The following is a 13,989-nucleotide window of genomic DNA, read 5'->3' as shown; positions in this document are numbered from 1 at the left end:
GGGAACATCACACACTGGGGCCTATCATGGGGAGGGGGGAGGGGGGAAGGATTGCATTGGGGAGTTATACCTGATATAAATGATGAATTGATGGGTGCTGACGAGTTGATGGGTGCAGCACACCAACATGGCACAGATATACATATGTAACAAACCTGCACGTTATGCACATGTACCCTAGAACTTAAAGTATAATAAAAAAAAAAAAAAAAAGAAAGAGAATAAAACTCATTCTACCTTGCAACTACCATATGGGTCCACCAGCAGACCATTTAAGAAAATCTAAGATCCATTATGGGATCTTTGTAATTTTATTATTCCTGTATCTGGAAATATTTTGCTATTTCATCATTTCAGGAACAATCACCCACCCGTTATATATCAATTATTCCCAATAAGGTTTAAAAAGACTAAAGTAATAGAAAAATATAAGAACAGTGGAATGGATTAGAACACTGCCGTTCAGTAAAATGTTCCTTGATGATGAAAATGTTCTATTTTTCTTGTGCAATACAGTAACCACTAGCTGCCTATAGCTACAGAGAATTTGAAATGTGACTAGTGCAATGGAGAAACTGCATTTTTATTTTTAAAATTTTAATTAATTTAGATTTAAATAGCTACCTGAGGCTAATAGCTACCATATTAAACAGTGTGGGCCCAGGGGAATGATTCATTAGTGAAATAGATTGTCACTATTGCATCATCCTCCGTCTTTCTTATAGCGTTACCCAAAGTATTACATCATCTTTTTGGAGGATATAAAATGAGACTAGAGACAACATCTTTGTAGTTTGTTTTAATTCCATTGACTAGAGTGGAGAATTTCGAATTTTTCGTTCTTGCCTATAATGACCAAAAGAAGATAACTGACAGAAAGAGAGATTTCACAAACAACAGAAGCATCAGAGATGAATGCAAGCCATCACATAACGACCCTGAAGACTCTAATGATGATGATGAAAGTGATCATGGAAATGAAATCTCAGAGTACGACTCTTCAGATGATGACATCATAAACTCTCTAAATATATTGAATGAACAATATGTTTCTAAGGACAAAAAGAAAACATGCTGTTCTTATACAGTCAGTCATTCAAGAGGAAGGATTCCCTCAAATAATATTTTGTGAAAAGAACCTGGACCATCCTGTGTTGCTAAATGAATGCGGGATGGTATTCTTTCACCTTTTCAAGTTTGTATACCAAAATTTGTTTTATACACAGTTTGAAAACGGTCAGGTGCTGAAGGTAGGTAAGTATATAAAGGTTACTGGAAGAAAACAGATAAAGTAGATGTGAAAAAGTTCACTGCATTGATTTTAAAAAATTAAGTGTCCTTTGAACCCAAATGGTAAATGGTGATGACTATTTTTTTCTGGTATACTGAAGGTTAAAATTTGTGTATTGTACTAGTCAATGTACCAGATAGCTTATTTAAAAGTGCAAAAATTTAGAAATAAGGTAGAAAATTATTGTGCTTCTACTTAAATTAGTAATTTTGAAACGGTTAAAAACATGGGTGCTGTAGCTGCACACACAGCCCTAGGCTGGAATCCCAAGTCCAATGCTTACTTAGTGTATGACCTTTGGCAAGTTAACCTGTCCCTCTGAAATCCAGCTCCCTTATCTGTAAGTAAGGATTAAAAAATTACTTCCTCTCTTATATCATTTATAGAGATTACATTTTGCATGCAAAGTGCTTAGCATAGTGCATGGCACACAGGAAAAAACAGATACGGATAGTGAGTTTATTATCTTTGAGGTGGTTAGAACAGCTCTCTTTATCTATGGGGTTTGGGAAGTTAACATATATGAAATGATACCTACATCCTAATTGTTGCCGACAGAACTTACCGTTGCTGCTGAGCGCTGCTCGCACCAGGTACTGCTGCCCACTGCTTGCACCAGGTACCCACATCCCAGATGAAATGAAGCCAAGGAGGGGAAATGTCAGTTTCTCGGGTCTGTGGACACTGCACATGATGCCGCAGAGGCCAGGGCACTTAAGCCTTTGAACCCAACTTTAATCTTCTCTCACACCAGAAAATTTCTTTTTCTGATTTTTAGATTGAGCAGGTGTTACTTTAATGAACACGAACTATGCATAAAAGTATAACGAACTGGGTAAAAACTTCCCAAAATCTCACCACTTGGAGAAAACATCACTACCCTTTCCAGGCTTGTCTCTATAGATATACATACAAACATACGCATGCAATTTTACAAAAACAGCTATCATATTTTTGTTTTTGTACTTAAAATAATCTTTCTGTTTCATTCGCTAGAAATCTCCATGGTGATTCTTAGTCAGTGCTCTAACTTTAAACCACTGTATTCTGTGTACACACAAAGTAGTAGTAAAATGTGGCAACCGAAAGAAAATATTAACATAGACCCTTAAATAATGGCTTAGCTCAAAAACCGAGGTGAGCTGTGAGGTTCAAGTGGATTTTAAAAACAAGTGAAAATCAGAGGCCTTTGTTTTTTCCTTATGAAAATACTGGAGAGAATGAGGACCTGGGCCCAGTATGTGTTGTGTGGCACACCCCATTCCCTAAATGGCTATTACTTGTGGAATGTGAAACTTGTGAAACTGAACTTTTAATAAAATGAGAACTCGCCTGTAACCTCAGTATATTTTCAGGGTTTAAAAATCTTATTTTATCTAGATCTCAACTCTTTCAGTCTTGGCATCAAAAAGTTATTTTTGAGCGCTAAACAAATATGAAAAAGATGGGTCTGGACTGAGTCTTGCTTTTCCGTGCCAGGGTAAGGGTTCATTCCAGAGGCCACGCATGTGTGAGTCCTCATCGTCTGCATGCCACCCTGTCCCTGGATAAGCCAGTGGTCTACAGACCTAAACCACTGAGGCCCCGCCCCAGGGGACACTTGAGGGACCTTTATCCGGAAGTCTGACCTCATCACTTCTGGGATTCATTTCCACCCTGCCAGAAGCAATAAGAACGGATGAGAAGATGTTCACATACCAGTGTTATTTTTACCCATTTTTATATTCTTCTTCTTATGGCTACCGCTTAGAAAATCAAGAGTGTTTTTGCTACTCCAATCCCAGATAATGAAAATACAGTTCTAGTGAAAGATTCTGTATTAGGTAAACTTCTGCTGATTTAAAGAGATTATGCTCCCAATTTTCAAACTTAGGAAAGAGTTTCTAAAACTGGATTTACTCTAAAGGGGTCTGAATAATCTGCTATAACCTGATAATTTTTGCATATTACAAGGAGCTTTAGTTAGCGGGTTGGGGAGATGCAGGGGAGTTGAAGACCAGACTGCAGAGCCGGGGGAAGAGGCACAGCTAGGGAAGATCCTATGGGAGAATGGGAAGTGAAGCCAGAAAACACTGAATCTAGGCACTGACTATCCCGGCAAAGAGGCAGGCAGGACAGACAACCCAGCCACAGCAAGACCAGCAGGAAGACCAAAGTGTTGACTCAGGCTGGCCACCAAGGAAAAAAGTAAAAAAGGCAAGCTCATAAAAAGAGGGTCTGGGTCTTCAGACCAGGTAAAACCCAGTTTATCAAGCCAGGAACAAGCCATTGAGGAAAACAGCTGATGGGTCCCATTGACAGAGCCACCTAATCCTACTCCGTGACATCATGACAGGGCAGGGGGCTGTGGAGGGCTTGACCTGGCCCCTCCCTACTTGGGAGACAAAGGAAGTCACTAGTGAGGACACCTACCAGACCTTCCCGCACCATTCTTCTTTTCCCCCCTCTACTGTCCCTCCTAGGCAGGTGATTGACTCCTCTAAAAATGTTTTCTCTACAAGAAAACTTACGATGGTGAGTCATCATTACATTAATAAATAAACTTTAGATAATAGCCATATCACCCTCTCTAGGCTATTAACAGTGAAAACATCACAGAAAATGTCTAAGGAAACAGTTCTCTTTATATTCATGGCCTTTAGAACAGTGGCTCTCAAGTGTGAACTCGAGACTCACAGCATCAGCATCACGTGGGAGCTTGTGAGAAATGCACATGCTCATCTCCCACCCCAGACCCACTGAATCAGACACTCTGGAGTCTGGGCCCAGCAATCTGTGTTTTAATAAGCCTCCAGGTACTTTTGATGCAAGCTAAAGTTTGAAAATACTGGCTTAGTCAAAGAACCTGGGATGGAAGCCAGAAGACCTGGTGCAGATTCCAGTTCTGGATTCCATGGTCTAATTCAGTGAAATTTAATGAATAGTCATGATGTGCCTCTGTGCATTGAGGCAAATGCAAGAATGTGAGGATACTGAGACGAGTTAGACACTGTCCTTATCCCCAGAGAGAACATAATCCTCTATATTCTTTTGCTCCTCTAGAATAGAGGCTATTTTGTTGTTGTTGTTCTTGCTTTGTTTCGTATTTGTATTTCTACTGCCTGCAGCATCACAGTCATTCAATGAACAGGTGGTGGATCAAGTGGTAGAACCATTCGATGACTGTGATAAATACTGCTGTACCACTCATCAATAATTTTAATGTTCCTGCAGTCCAGTTAATGGCAGCCACTCTTGATTTAATGTTTATCACATGTCAGTGTCAAGTGCTCATCATACATCAGCTCATTCAATCATTTTAGGCTTCCTGTGCTGTAGGCAGTATTTTTAGTTCCACCCTGCACATCAGAAACTGAGGCTCAAAATATTAAGTAATTCATCCAATGTCACACAGCTAGAAAGTGGCAGTGCCAGTGTTGAATCCAGAAATATCTTCTTCCAAAGTTCATGCTCATGAATTTGGGGGTGGTCTAAACAGACTTTGGAGCTGATTTGATTTGAATCTGTGTCCCCACCCAAATCTCTTGTCTAATTGTAATTCCCAGTGTTGGAAGGGCCCCGTGGGAGGAGACTGGATCATGGGGGTGATTTCTCAGGGTTTAGCACCATCCCCCTTGGTACTGTTGTGGCGACAGTGAGTTCCTGTGAAATGTGGTTGTTTAAAAGTGTGTGGTACCTCCCCCCATCTCTCTTGTTCCTGTGCTGGCCATGTAAGATGTGCCTGCTTCCTCTCTGACTTCCACCATGATTGAAAGTTTTGTGAAGCCTCCCCAGAAGCTGAGCAGATGCCAGTATCATGTTTCCTGTACAGCCTGTGGAACTGTGAGCCAATTAAACCTCTTTTCTTTATAAATTACCTAGTTTTGGGTGTTTCTTTATAGCAATGCAGGAATGGACTAATACGAGAGTAAATTTCCCCAAAGCCTCTAAAGTTGGTGGTTCATTATCTTCTCACTGTATATTTACAACTGCATTTTGTAGGCATCACCTTAAGTGGCCAAAGACTAAGAAAACAGTTAAGTATAGGGAGAGTTAGAGTGCCTGTATATACACTTTAGGATTTCACCGACCAGAAAGAACATTCTTGAAGTGACAGATAGAGGGTTGTCAACTTCTTATTTTGCCAAGCACAACCCCTTCCCAAGTACTGATCAACTATCCCCATCATTTCCTAGAAGGAAAAAAAAAGACGTCAAAAAAGTACAAAGGACATATGGTCAGAATAAAAGATAATTGATTGCATTGCATGTATTTTCTTATATACAATGATCAATTTGTTCTAGTGTGCTCATTTTTTAGTAGATTAGCATTCCGTTTTCATTGAGCTCAAAGTAAACAGTGTTAGGGAAACTATACTAAAGGATTATTCTACCCCTTAAGTCAGACAAAACTGCTTACAGGAAAAACAAAAGTGGACTCACAGGCCAGGCCAGTGCAGCCTTGAGGGGGTATTGGCAGGGCCTCGAGTGGAGTATCCCAACCCAGTTAGGCTGGAGAGAACAGGACAGATGTGAGTTTAGCTCCAAATCCCGAAGGCAAGGGGAGGCCGGGTGTGGCTATCACACTGTGGGCCAGCATCAATGCCAAGGCAAATGAAAATGAGGTGCAAACAGGAGACGCTGCCAGAGGTCTGAAGTCAGTCTCAGGTTCCAATGCCTGGGCAGCTACAGCCACTGATTCAACAATGGCTCCTTCTCCCTGTCATCTGGGCTATCATCATGCTCTTCTGCCTCCTCCTTGTTAGAAGTTAAACATCAGTTTCACATCTGTCATCTACTGCTTCTTGTGAATGATTCATGTCCAGGAGAGATTTGTTCCTGCTTGTTGGAGGCTGTAAGTATGACAAAAGACAAAGGGGACTTATATCACAAGCAAAGACCTTACCTTACTAGGAGGTGGTCCATGGTCATCCAAGTAAGTGGAATTTCCTAGAAAATAAAGAAAAAAGTTGATGAATCCATTTTTTAAACCCCAGATGAATTTAGTGCAAAGTTATTGAACATAAGCATTCTAGTTATACAGTATTTCTACTCAGACAACAGTACCAAAGAAAAATGGGCAATTAATCACTGGTTTGACTGGATTTTGCTGATATTACCATGTTTGATTAATAGTTTCAGCTGTTACAAACATTCTACACGCATGGGTATGTATGCACACAAACATACATAACACACACAGTAACACGCACCACTATTCCTCACCCATTGTCTGCTGAGTTTAGCTTAGACTACTGATACTCAAATGTTACTGTACATGAGAATTACCCGCAGGGCTTGTTAAAACAAGACTGCCCAGCCCCAGTCTGAGAATGTGCATTTCTAACCAGTTCCCAAGTGATGCTGATGCTGCTGGTCCTGAACCCCATACCCTCTTTCTCCAATTTGTCTTAAAATTGTCCGTTTCTCTTCTCTCCTCAGGATAGCTTGCTTCTGGAGCTTGATTTGTTTTCACTAATAGCCATTTACTGGCATGTGTGTATGCAGAGTACACGGCTATTGTTTCCTGATGAATAGAAGACTCACGGGGATTTGGAAGGGAATTAAAGTTTACTGACTTCCTTTCAGTAGCAGGTACTCTGCTAAGTGCTTTACAGGTATTTATCTATTTAATGCAAATACCAGAGGTGGATTAGAAGTATCCCCTTTTATCAGAGGAAGAACAGAGGCCTGGAGAAACTCAGTAACCTGCGCACAGTCACACAGCTGGCAAACTGCAGAGAGGAGAGAAGACTGGTTTTTCCAGAGCATGTTCAGGCATCCACCCACCTGAAAAGCCTACCTAGAGTCCTTCTTGCCATCTCAGGCTTCTGTGTGGGGCAGGCACTGTAAACATTACCATCTGGAGACATTTGATCACCTGGGGAGCCAATGATGCAATCAGTATAATCGGAGGCGCCTACCCAAGAGGGGTAACTCTTGTGAGTCTAGGGAAAATCATCTCACCGGAAAAGCAAAAATGACCAAACGAGCTAATGGAATGAAATGTAGAAAATCATGGAACCATAAGAAAACCTCCAGAGAACAGTAGATGATTGGGGAATAAGATCAGTGTCTTACTTTGAGTGGATGAAAGGTGCTTTTGAGAGCAGAGAGCAAAAATGACTCAAGAAACTGGACTAAAAAGGAGGAAACAGAGTTTAAGCCAGGGACAGTTGAACTGGGGAAACGAAACCAAACAAAATAAATAAGCGGGTTCTGGCTTATAGGTTTTTCCATACTGAGTCATCATCCATCCCCTTTTCTTTGTCATCTTCTGATTTATAGCTCACTTGGTGTTCACAATGGCCATTTGTATATAGTAAAGGAACATCAGGGTCCAGTTTTAGTGTATAAGACACTCAAACACAAACACCCGGCATGCCCATGATTGGGCTATTTTAGGGCCCTTTTAAATGTGAACACGATGAACAATTTATTAGACCTTAATTAATGTACTGAACACTTCATGGGGAACGTGCATGAATAGGATGTAAGATCCATGTCGGACTTAGTAAAGAGGTTATATGTGTCAAAGAAGTCAGAAAAATAGCTGCCTGTGCTTGGAGAACTATTTAGAAATATTCTACCACTGTGCAGCTGGTGTGGCTGCCTGTAGCTTCCATCTGCTCAGCATGGGAATATGTCTTCCCCAGGGGAAGCATGAGAAATGCCAGCGCACACCAGCATGTTCTCCAGGAATCAATCTCAAGGATCAAAGACAGCCTCGACAACTAAATATTTCTAAAATACTGAAAGTTTCCATAAGAACTGAAGTTCCTAAAGACTCCTAAAAAAAGAAGGATTTAAATGCCTGATTCATACCTCAAATTCTAGGTTCGGGTACCTACTAACTCCTTGGCACCTCAGCTTGGATGCCTAAAGGCATCTCACACTTCCCCTGTTCAAAACAGAACCCTATTTGCTCCAATTCCATCCCCCAAATTTCTGCCTCCACTGTCTTCCTTATTGGGTTATACAACATATCCCTTCCTCCAAAAGTGTCCCATTTTTCAGGCCAAAGACCAAGAGTCATTCTTGATCCATCTTTTTCCCCCATGCTGTACATACCAACCCAAAGACAAGTCCTATTGGCTTGGCTTTCAAAATATAACTCAAATCTGACCACTTCTCACCAGCCCCTCTGGGCCATATAAGAGACGCCCTATATCTCTATCACTAATTTCCTCTCTTACTCATATAGCAACCAGAGAGATCTTTCAACCTTATCTACTAGATCATGGTAGCCCTCTGCTTAAACTCAATTTCTCTACACACACACAAGTCAGCTCCTTACCATGGTCTGTAAGGCACTGTACAGCCAAGCCCCACCTCCCCCTCCATGCACCACCAGCCACCACAGCCTTCTCTGTGGTTCAGAGCACTCCAGCCTCTTGTTAACGAGGGGCCTTTTGAACTGGCTCTATCCTCTTCCAGAAAAGCTCTTCCCCACCCTCTTCATTCAGTCTCTGTTCAAATGGAACGTCTTCATCGATGCTCACTCTGAATACCCTGTCTAAAATAGCACACTTAAGTTACTTGTTTACTGTCTCTTTCAGCCAGTGTACAAGCTTTATGAGAACAGGGACTTGTGTGACCTGTTCATTGCTTTAGTTCCTAGAACAGAGCCTAGAAAATAGTTGGTACTTAATATTCACTTAATGAATGATATACCACATTAACTAACTCTTTACACCAAAACCTTAGCAATGGCTTGTAAGAAGGAACTATTACTAGTACATTAGCCCAGTTTGCTCCTTAGCCAAAGGGCCTGCAATTTTTTGTTTGTTTATTTGTTTCTGAGATGGTGTCTCACTTTGTTGCCCAGGCTGGAGTGCAGTGGCACGATCTCCGCTCACTGCAACCTCTGCCTCCCGGGTTCAAGTGATTCTCCTGCTTCTGCCTCCCGAGTAGCTGGGATTACAGGCATGCACCACCACATCCAGCTAATTGTTTGCATTTTTAGTAGAGACAGGGTTTCTCCATGTTGGCCAGGCTGGTCTTGAACTCCTGACCTCAAGTGATCTGCCCGCCTCAACCTCCCAAAGTGCTGGGATTATAGGCGTGAGCCACTGCGCCTGGCCCAAAGTTTTTAACAAGTGAACAGAAGTACTAATCATGAAGTTTTGGAGAAAAGACCTACCTTAGAGGACACACATTTTGCAGAAGTCCACCTCATAATTTATCTCCTTATAACTCAATGCCTTGACTTAGCTATCTGTATGATACTGGGTCATTTTCTTAATCTCTCTGTATCTATCTCTTGTTGTGTAAATGAAGAGAATGATGGTATCCAGGTTGTAGACATACATGGTGTGGGACTAAGTAGAATAATGCATGCAGAGCACCTAAGTCAGGATCAAGCACCAAGTAAGCCCTTGGTAAAAGTTAAGTATTGGGATTGTTGTTACTGTCATTGTCTATTCAACCTTAGTGTAGAATACTCAATGTTTCCATAAGAACTGATGTTCCTAAAAACTCCTAAAAAGAACAATTTATATGCCTGATTGTTTTGTCAAACTCCAAGCTTGGGTACCCATTAACTCCTTAGCTCCTCAGTTTGGATGTCTAACTGCATCTCACACTTCCTTCTAGACAATCCTTCTCACTACCTTCCACATGGTATTGGTCTAAGTCCTGTGGCAAACTTTTGACTCAACAGTTAAATTCTTTGTTAGTTCTAAATGTGAGAAATACTGAAACTAAGAGAACAGTGTATCAGAGCCAAATGGTCAATCCTATCTCTTTTCTATTCAATGACTTTGGTTTTAAGGACACTGGCTTCGTAGCTATCTTAACAGTTAGGTCTACACTAAATTCTTTCCCTGGTAGAGTTAAGCATTACCTCAAAATTGAGACGCGCTGACACGCATGACAGAAGCTCCTAAGCACGGTAACAAGAGATGTGGGCAATGTGGGCTGCGCTAGTTCTCCGCCTCCTCATTAGGCATTCCCTCATCTACATATTCAGTCAGTATTTAGAGCTCCTCCTATTCTGTAGAAGGATCTAGAAACCAAGTAAGAAATGAAAATCCTATTTTTTGCCACTGGATTGTATAACAACCTTTATTGAGTGTTTACTACTTGGCAGGCACTTTATAAAGATCATTTTATCTCATCCTCACAAGCACCCCTCAAGGTGATATTAGTTAAGCATCTTACCCACATCGCCAGTAAACAAACAGCAGAATTCAAACCCATACAGGCTGACTACTGTTGATACCTCCAGCTCCATAAAATGCAAAAATATTCTAATATAATTAGTCATTTTCTTATCTTTCCCCTTTCTTCTTTCTTTCCTTTCCATCCTTCTACCTTCCTCCTCCCCTACACCTTCAGTATAGAAGACTTTCATAATCAGATGTCACATCACAGAAATGAGACAACTCTCTCTCTCTCTCTTTTTTTTTTTTCATTTTTTTGAGATGGAGTTTTGCTCTTGTTGCCCAGGCTGGAGTGTAACGGCGCAATCTCGGCTCACTGCAACCTCCGCCTTCCAGGTTCAAGAGATTCTCCTGCCTCAGCCTCCCGAGTACCCAGGATTACAGGCACCCTCCACCACACCCAGGTAATTTTTGTATTTTTAGTAGTGATGGGGTTTCACCATGTTGGCCAGGATGGTCTCAAACTCCTGACCTCAGGTGATCCACCCACCTCGACCTCCCAAAGTGCTAGGATTGCAGGTGTGAGCCACCGTGCCTAACCAGAAATGAGACAACTCTCTTTAGTGCTTCTTTCTGTGCACAGAAAGGAACAGGGGTCCTCAGTGTTGGCACCTGGACCGTGGGCCCTGTTATCTCAGTTATCTCACCAGCAGATTACTGTGCTCCCACGGTTTCTTAGAACTCAGAGTCTCTAAATGCTTTGCCCTGACAAGAGAGGTATAGAAAGGGGAAAAGCAAAGTTGCATAGATACAAGGTATTTATTTAGCAGGAGACAGCAAGTTTCTCTTCTTCTAGCGTATAACTATTTTATTATTTGATATTTACGTAGAGCTTTTCATCCTAGGATTTTACGCTTTCATCAGAGAGCAAAGTCAACAAAACTGTCAGAATTTTAAAAAATGAAGTTGGTAACTTGCTCCCTGTGGAGATCAAAGGATGAGTGCTGTTATCAAAATGAGCTTTCCTGGAGAGGCTCCCAGGCATCAAAGGAGCTTCTGGCTGCTTTGCCTTGTCAAGGAGTCTATGGTGGGTTTTAAGTTGTGGGGATAGAAGGGCAGCCCCAAACCCTCCAGGCCTTTGAGCATGGAGCTCAAGATCTAAATTCGGGGAAGGGAAGAAAAGGCAGAAGTGGGCTGGCAAGGGTTTGGACCAAGACAGAGGACAAACATGCTCCTGACACCCTCCTCCACATGTCCTGTGTACACCCACCCAGGACACCCCAGGCTCAGCACTCTGCCAGGCAGAACATTCTTATTTTCAAAGGCCTCTATGGGTAAATCAGTTCATTTCTTTCTGGAAAGTAACCTATACCTTTAGAGTTTTGATTCCAGCCTTGTTTTCATGGCTCAAGTCCCTCCGTTGAGGATCACGAATTACAGTGTCTTGTCAAGTGGGAAAAACTCCACACGTTCCCATTCGTATCATCAGCCAAACTTTCTGAGTTTGTAACCTAACAGCCAAGAAATCACTAGTGAGGGCTGGCCATAGACCTTAACCTCTTAGAGAAACTTAAGCTTATCCAGACCTCTCAGGTAAGTGGAGGAGACAAAGGGTGGCTTTGACGCCCTACTCCATCCCTGGGAACTCCATGCTGCTGTTCTATACCTTGCAGATGGTGGTGGTTACATGAGTCTATACACTGATAGAAGAATACACCAAAACCAACTACACTACACTAATGGTTTAATTTTTCTTTCTTTCTTTTTTTTTTTTTTTTTTTTGAGACGGAGTCTGGCTCTGTCGCCCAGACTGAAATACAGTGGCAGGCTCGCCACTCACTGCAAGCTCTGCCTCCCCAGTTCACACCATTCTCCTGCCTCAGCCTCCTGAGTAGCTGGGACTACAGGCACCCATCACCACGCCCAGTTAACTTTTTGTATTTTTAGTAGAGACAGGGTTTCACCATGTTTGCCAGGATGGCTCTGATCTCCTGACCTCATGATCCGCCCACCCTGGCCTCCCAAAGTGCTAGGATTATAGGTGTGAGCCACTGCGCCCAGCCTAATATGTTTTTTAAATGACCTGACTAGAAGGCAAGTGATCTCAGACTTTGCAACCAGCTAAACTATAACACAATCTAAATTTCACCTTACCCATCTAGCCCTTCATGATGGAGCCCTCCCAGGGAGGTTATAAATATAACATGAGGGATCACATGGAAAGGTGCAAAGGTGTTAAATCCAAGTACACAGGAGTTAGTTGGTGCACTTGGAGGACTTTGTATGTACTACCAGAGTCTCTGCATGGCAGTATGTTATTAAGGTCTCTCTACTTTGGAAGTTTTATAAACTATTTTTAGCAAAGATGCATTTCAAGAAACTCATGTGAAGTCTGATTCTAGGAATTAGGAGGCCAGGATTTATAACTCAGAATCTGAAGATCACTGTTTACCGTATTATACCTAGGTCTCAGCTGGCAGAACCAAGGCATGTTTGCCATCCAAGACCACCTAAGTCTTCTATGACAAGACAATGGATATGAAAAGTCAGAGATCTGGCGGGGTGCAGTGGCTCATGCCTATAATCCCAGCCCTTTGAGAGGCCGAGGTGGGTGGATCACCTGAGGTCAGGGGTTCGACACCAGCCAGGCCAACATGGCGAAACTCCATCTCCACTAAAAATACAAAACTTAGCTGAGCCTGGTGGTGGTGCCTGTAATCCCAGCTACTCGGGCGGCTGAGGTGGGAGAATTACTTGAACCCGGGAGGCAGAGGTTGCAGTGAGCCGAGAGCGTGCCACTGCACACCAGCCTGGGTCACAGAGCAAGACCTTTTCTTGAGCAAGAAAAGTCAGATATCTTGCACCTAGACAAACAGGTTAAACTTCACCTCTGTAGTAGAGAATGCCCCAGACAGGATTCCACTCTGAATACACTGCTGTACCTCCTCAAGGTTTTCCAAGTACACATCGGTGAAAATGAAATAAGATGACAGGTTATTGTAAGGAATGCATGAGAATACTTTTGCTCTATGAAAAATGCTCAGAACAACATCAGTACATGATAGTCACCTAGTAACTGTTCACTAGCAGTACTAGCTGCACTACTACAAGTAGCAATAGCGGTACTAGAGCTGCCTTCACTGTCTCGTCATCTTCTCACTTAGGGTTTAGCCCTCCCTGCACATTCTACTCGCCAGCTTTTAAGAAATGTTGCTGTCAGGGCCCAGCCTTAGCGATTCTGATTTTAATTATTCTGGAACAAGTCCATGGTATTTGGTATTTTTAAAGTTCCTCGCGTAATTCTACTGTCTAGCCAAGGTTGAGAGCCATTGAGTTGCAAAACACAAATTCATGTACTTCATAATCCAGGCTGAATCCCACTTTCCAGAAGTAAAACATAACAGATTTTACTGAGGCTCATCTTCATCTCAGGCCACCTCCATCATTTCTGGTGGCAGATTATACAAAACAAGCTTCTTGTCAAAAGAGAATGCTGATGGAGCGTGGATGATCACAGAACTCCCTGTGACAGGGGATGGTGATCAAGCAGTTCTGGTCAGCACCTGCTCCAAGGGGGTGCAAGGAAATTGGAAAGGGCCAGGCCTAGCTCACAGGT

At 42.3% G+C, this 13,989-nt stretch overlaps 1 protein-coding gene across 1 annotated transcript in view; it reads right to left on the bottom strand.

Annotated features, from left to right (window-relative positions):
- Positions 1 to 13,989, bottom strand: part of UST (uronyl 2-sulfotransferase) — a 320,263-nt gene that overhangs the window by 179,499 nt on the left and 126,775 nt on the right. Inside the window, exon 2 of the mRNA XM_023188430.2 lies at positions 6,176 to 6,219. Coding sequence (XP_023044198.1) covers positions 6,176 to 6,219 — 44 coding nt within the window. The remainder of the gene's footprint in view (positions 1 to 6,175; positions 6,220 to 13,989) is intronic.

This window comes from Piliocolobus tephrosceles, chromosome 5 (genome assembly GCF_002776525.5).
Source record: "Piliocolobus tephrosceles isolate RC106 chromosome 5, ASM277652v3, whole genome shotgun sequence".
In the NCBI taxonomy this organism is placed as follows: Eukaryota; Metazoa; Chordata; class Mammalia; order Primates; family Cercopithecidae; genus Piliocolobus; species Piliocolobus tephrosceles.
The sequence above is the reverse complement of the archived record's forward strand: the minus strand, read 5'-3'. Positions and strand labels throughout refer to the sequence as shown.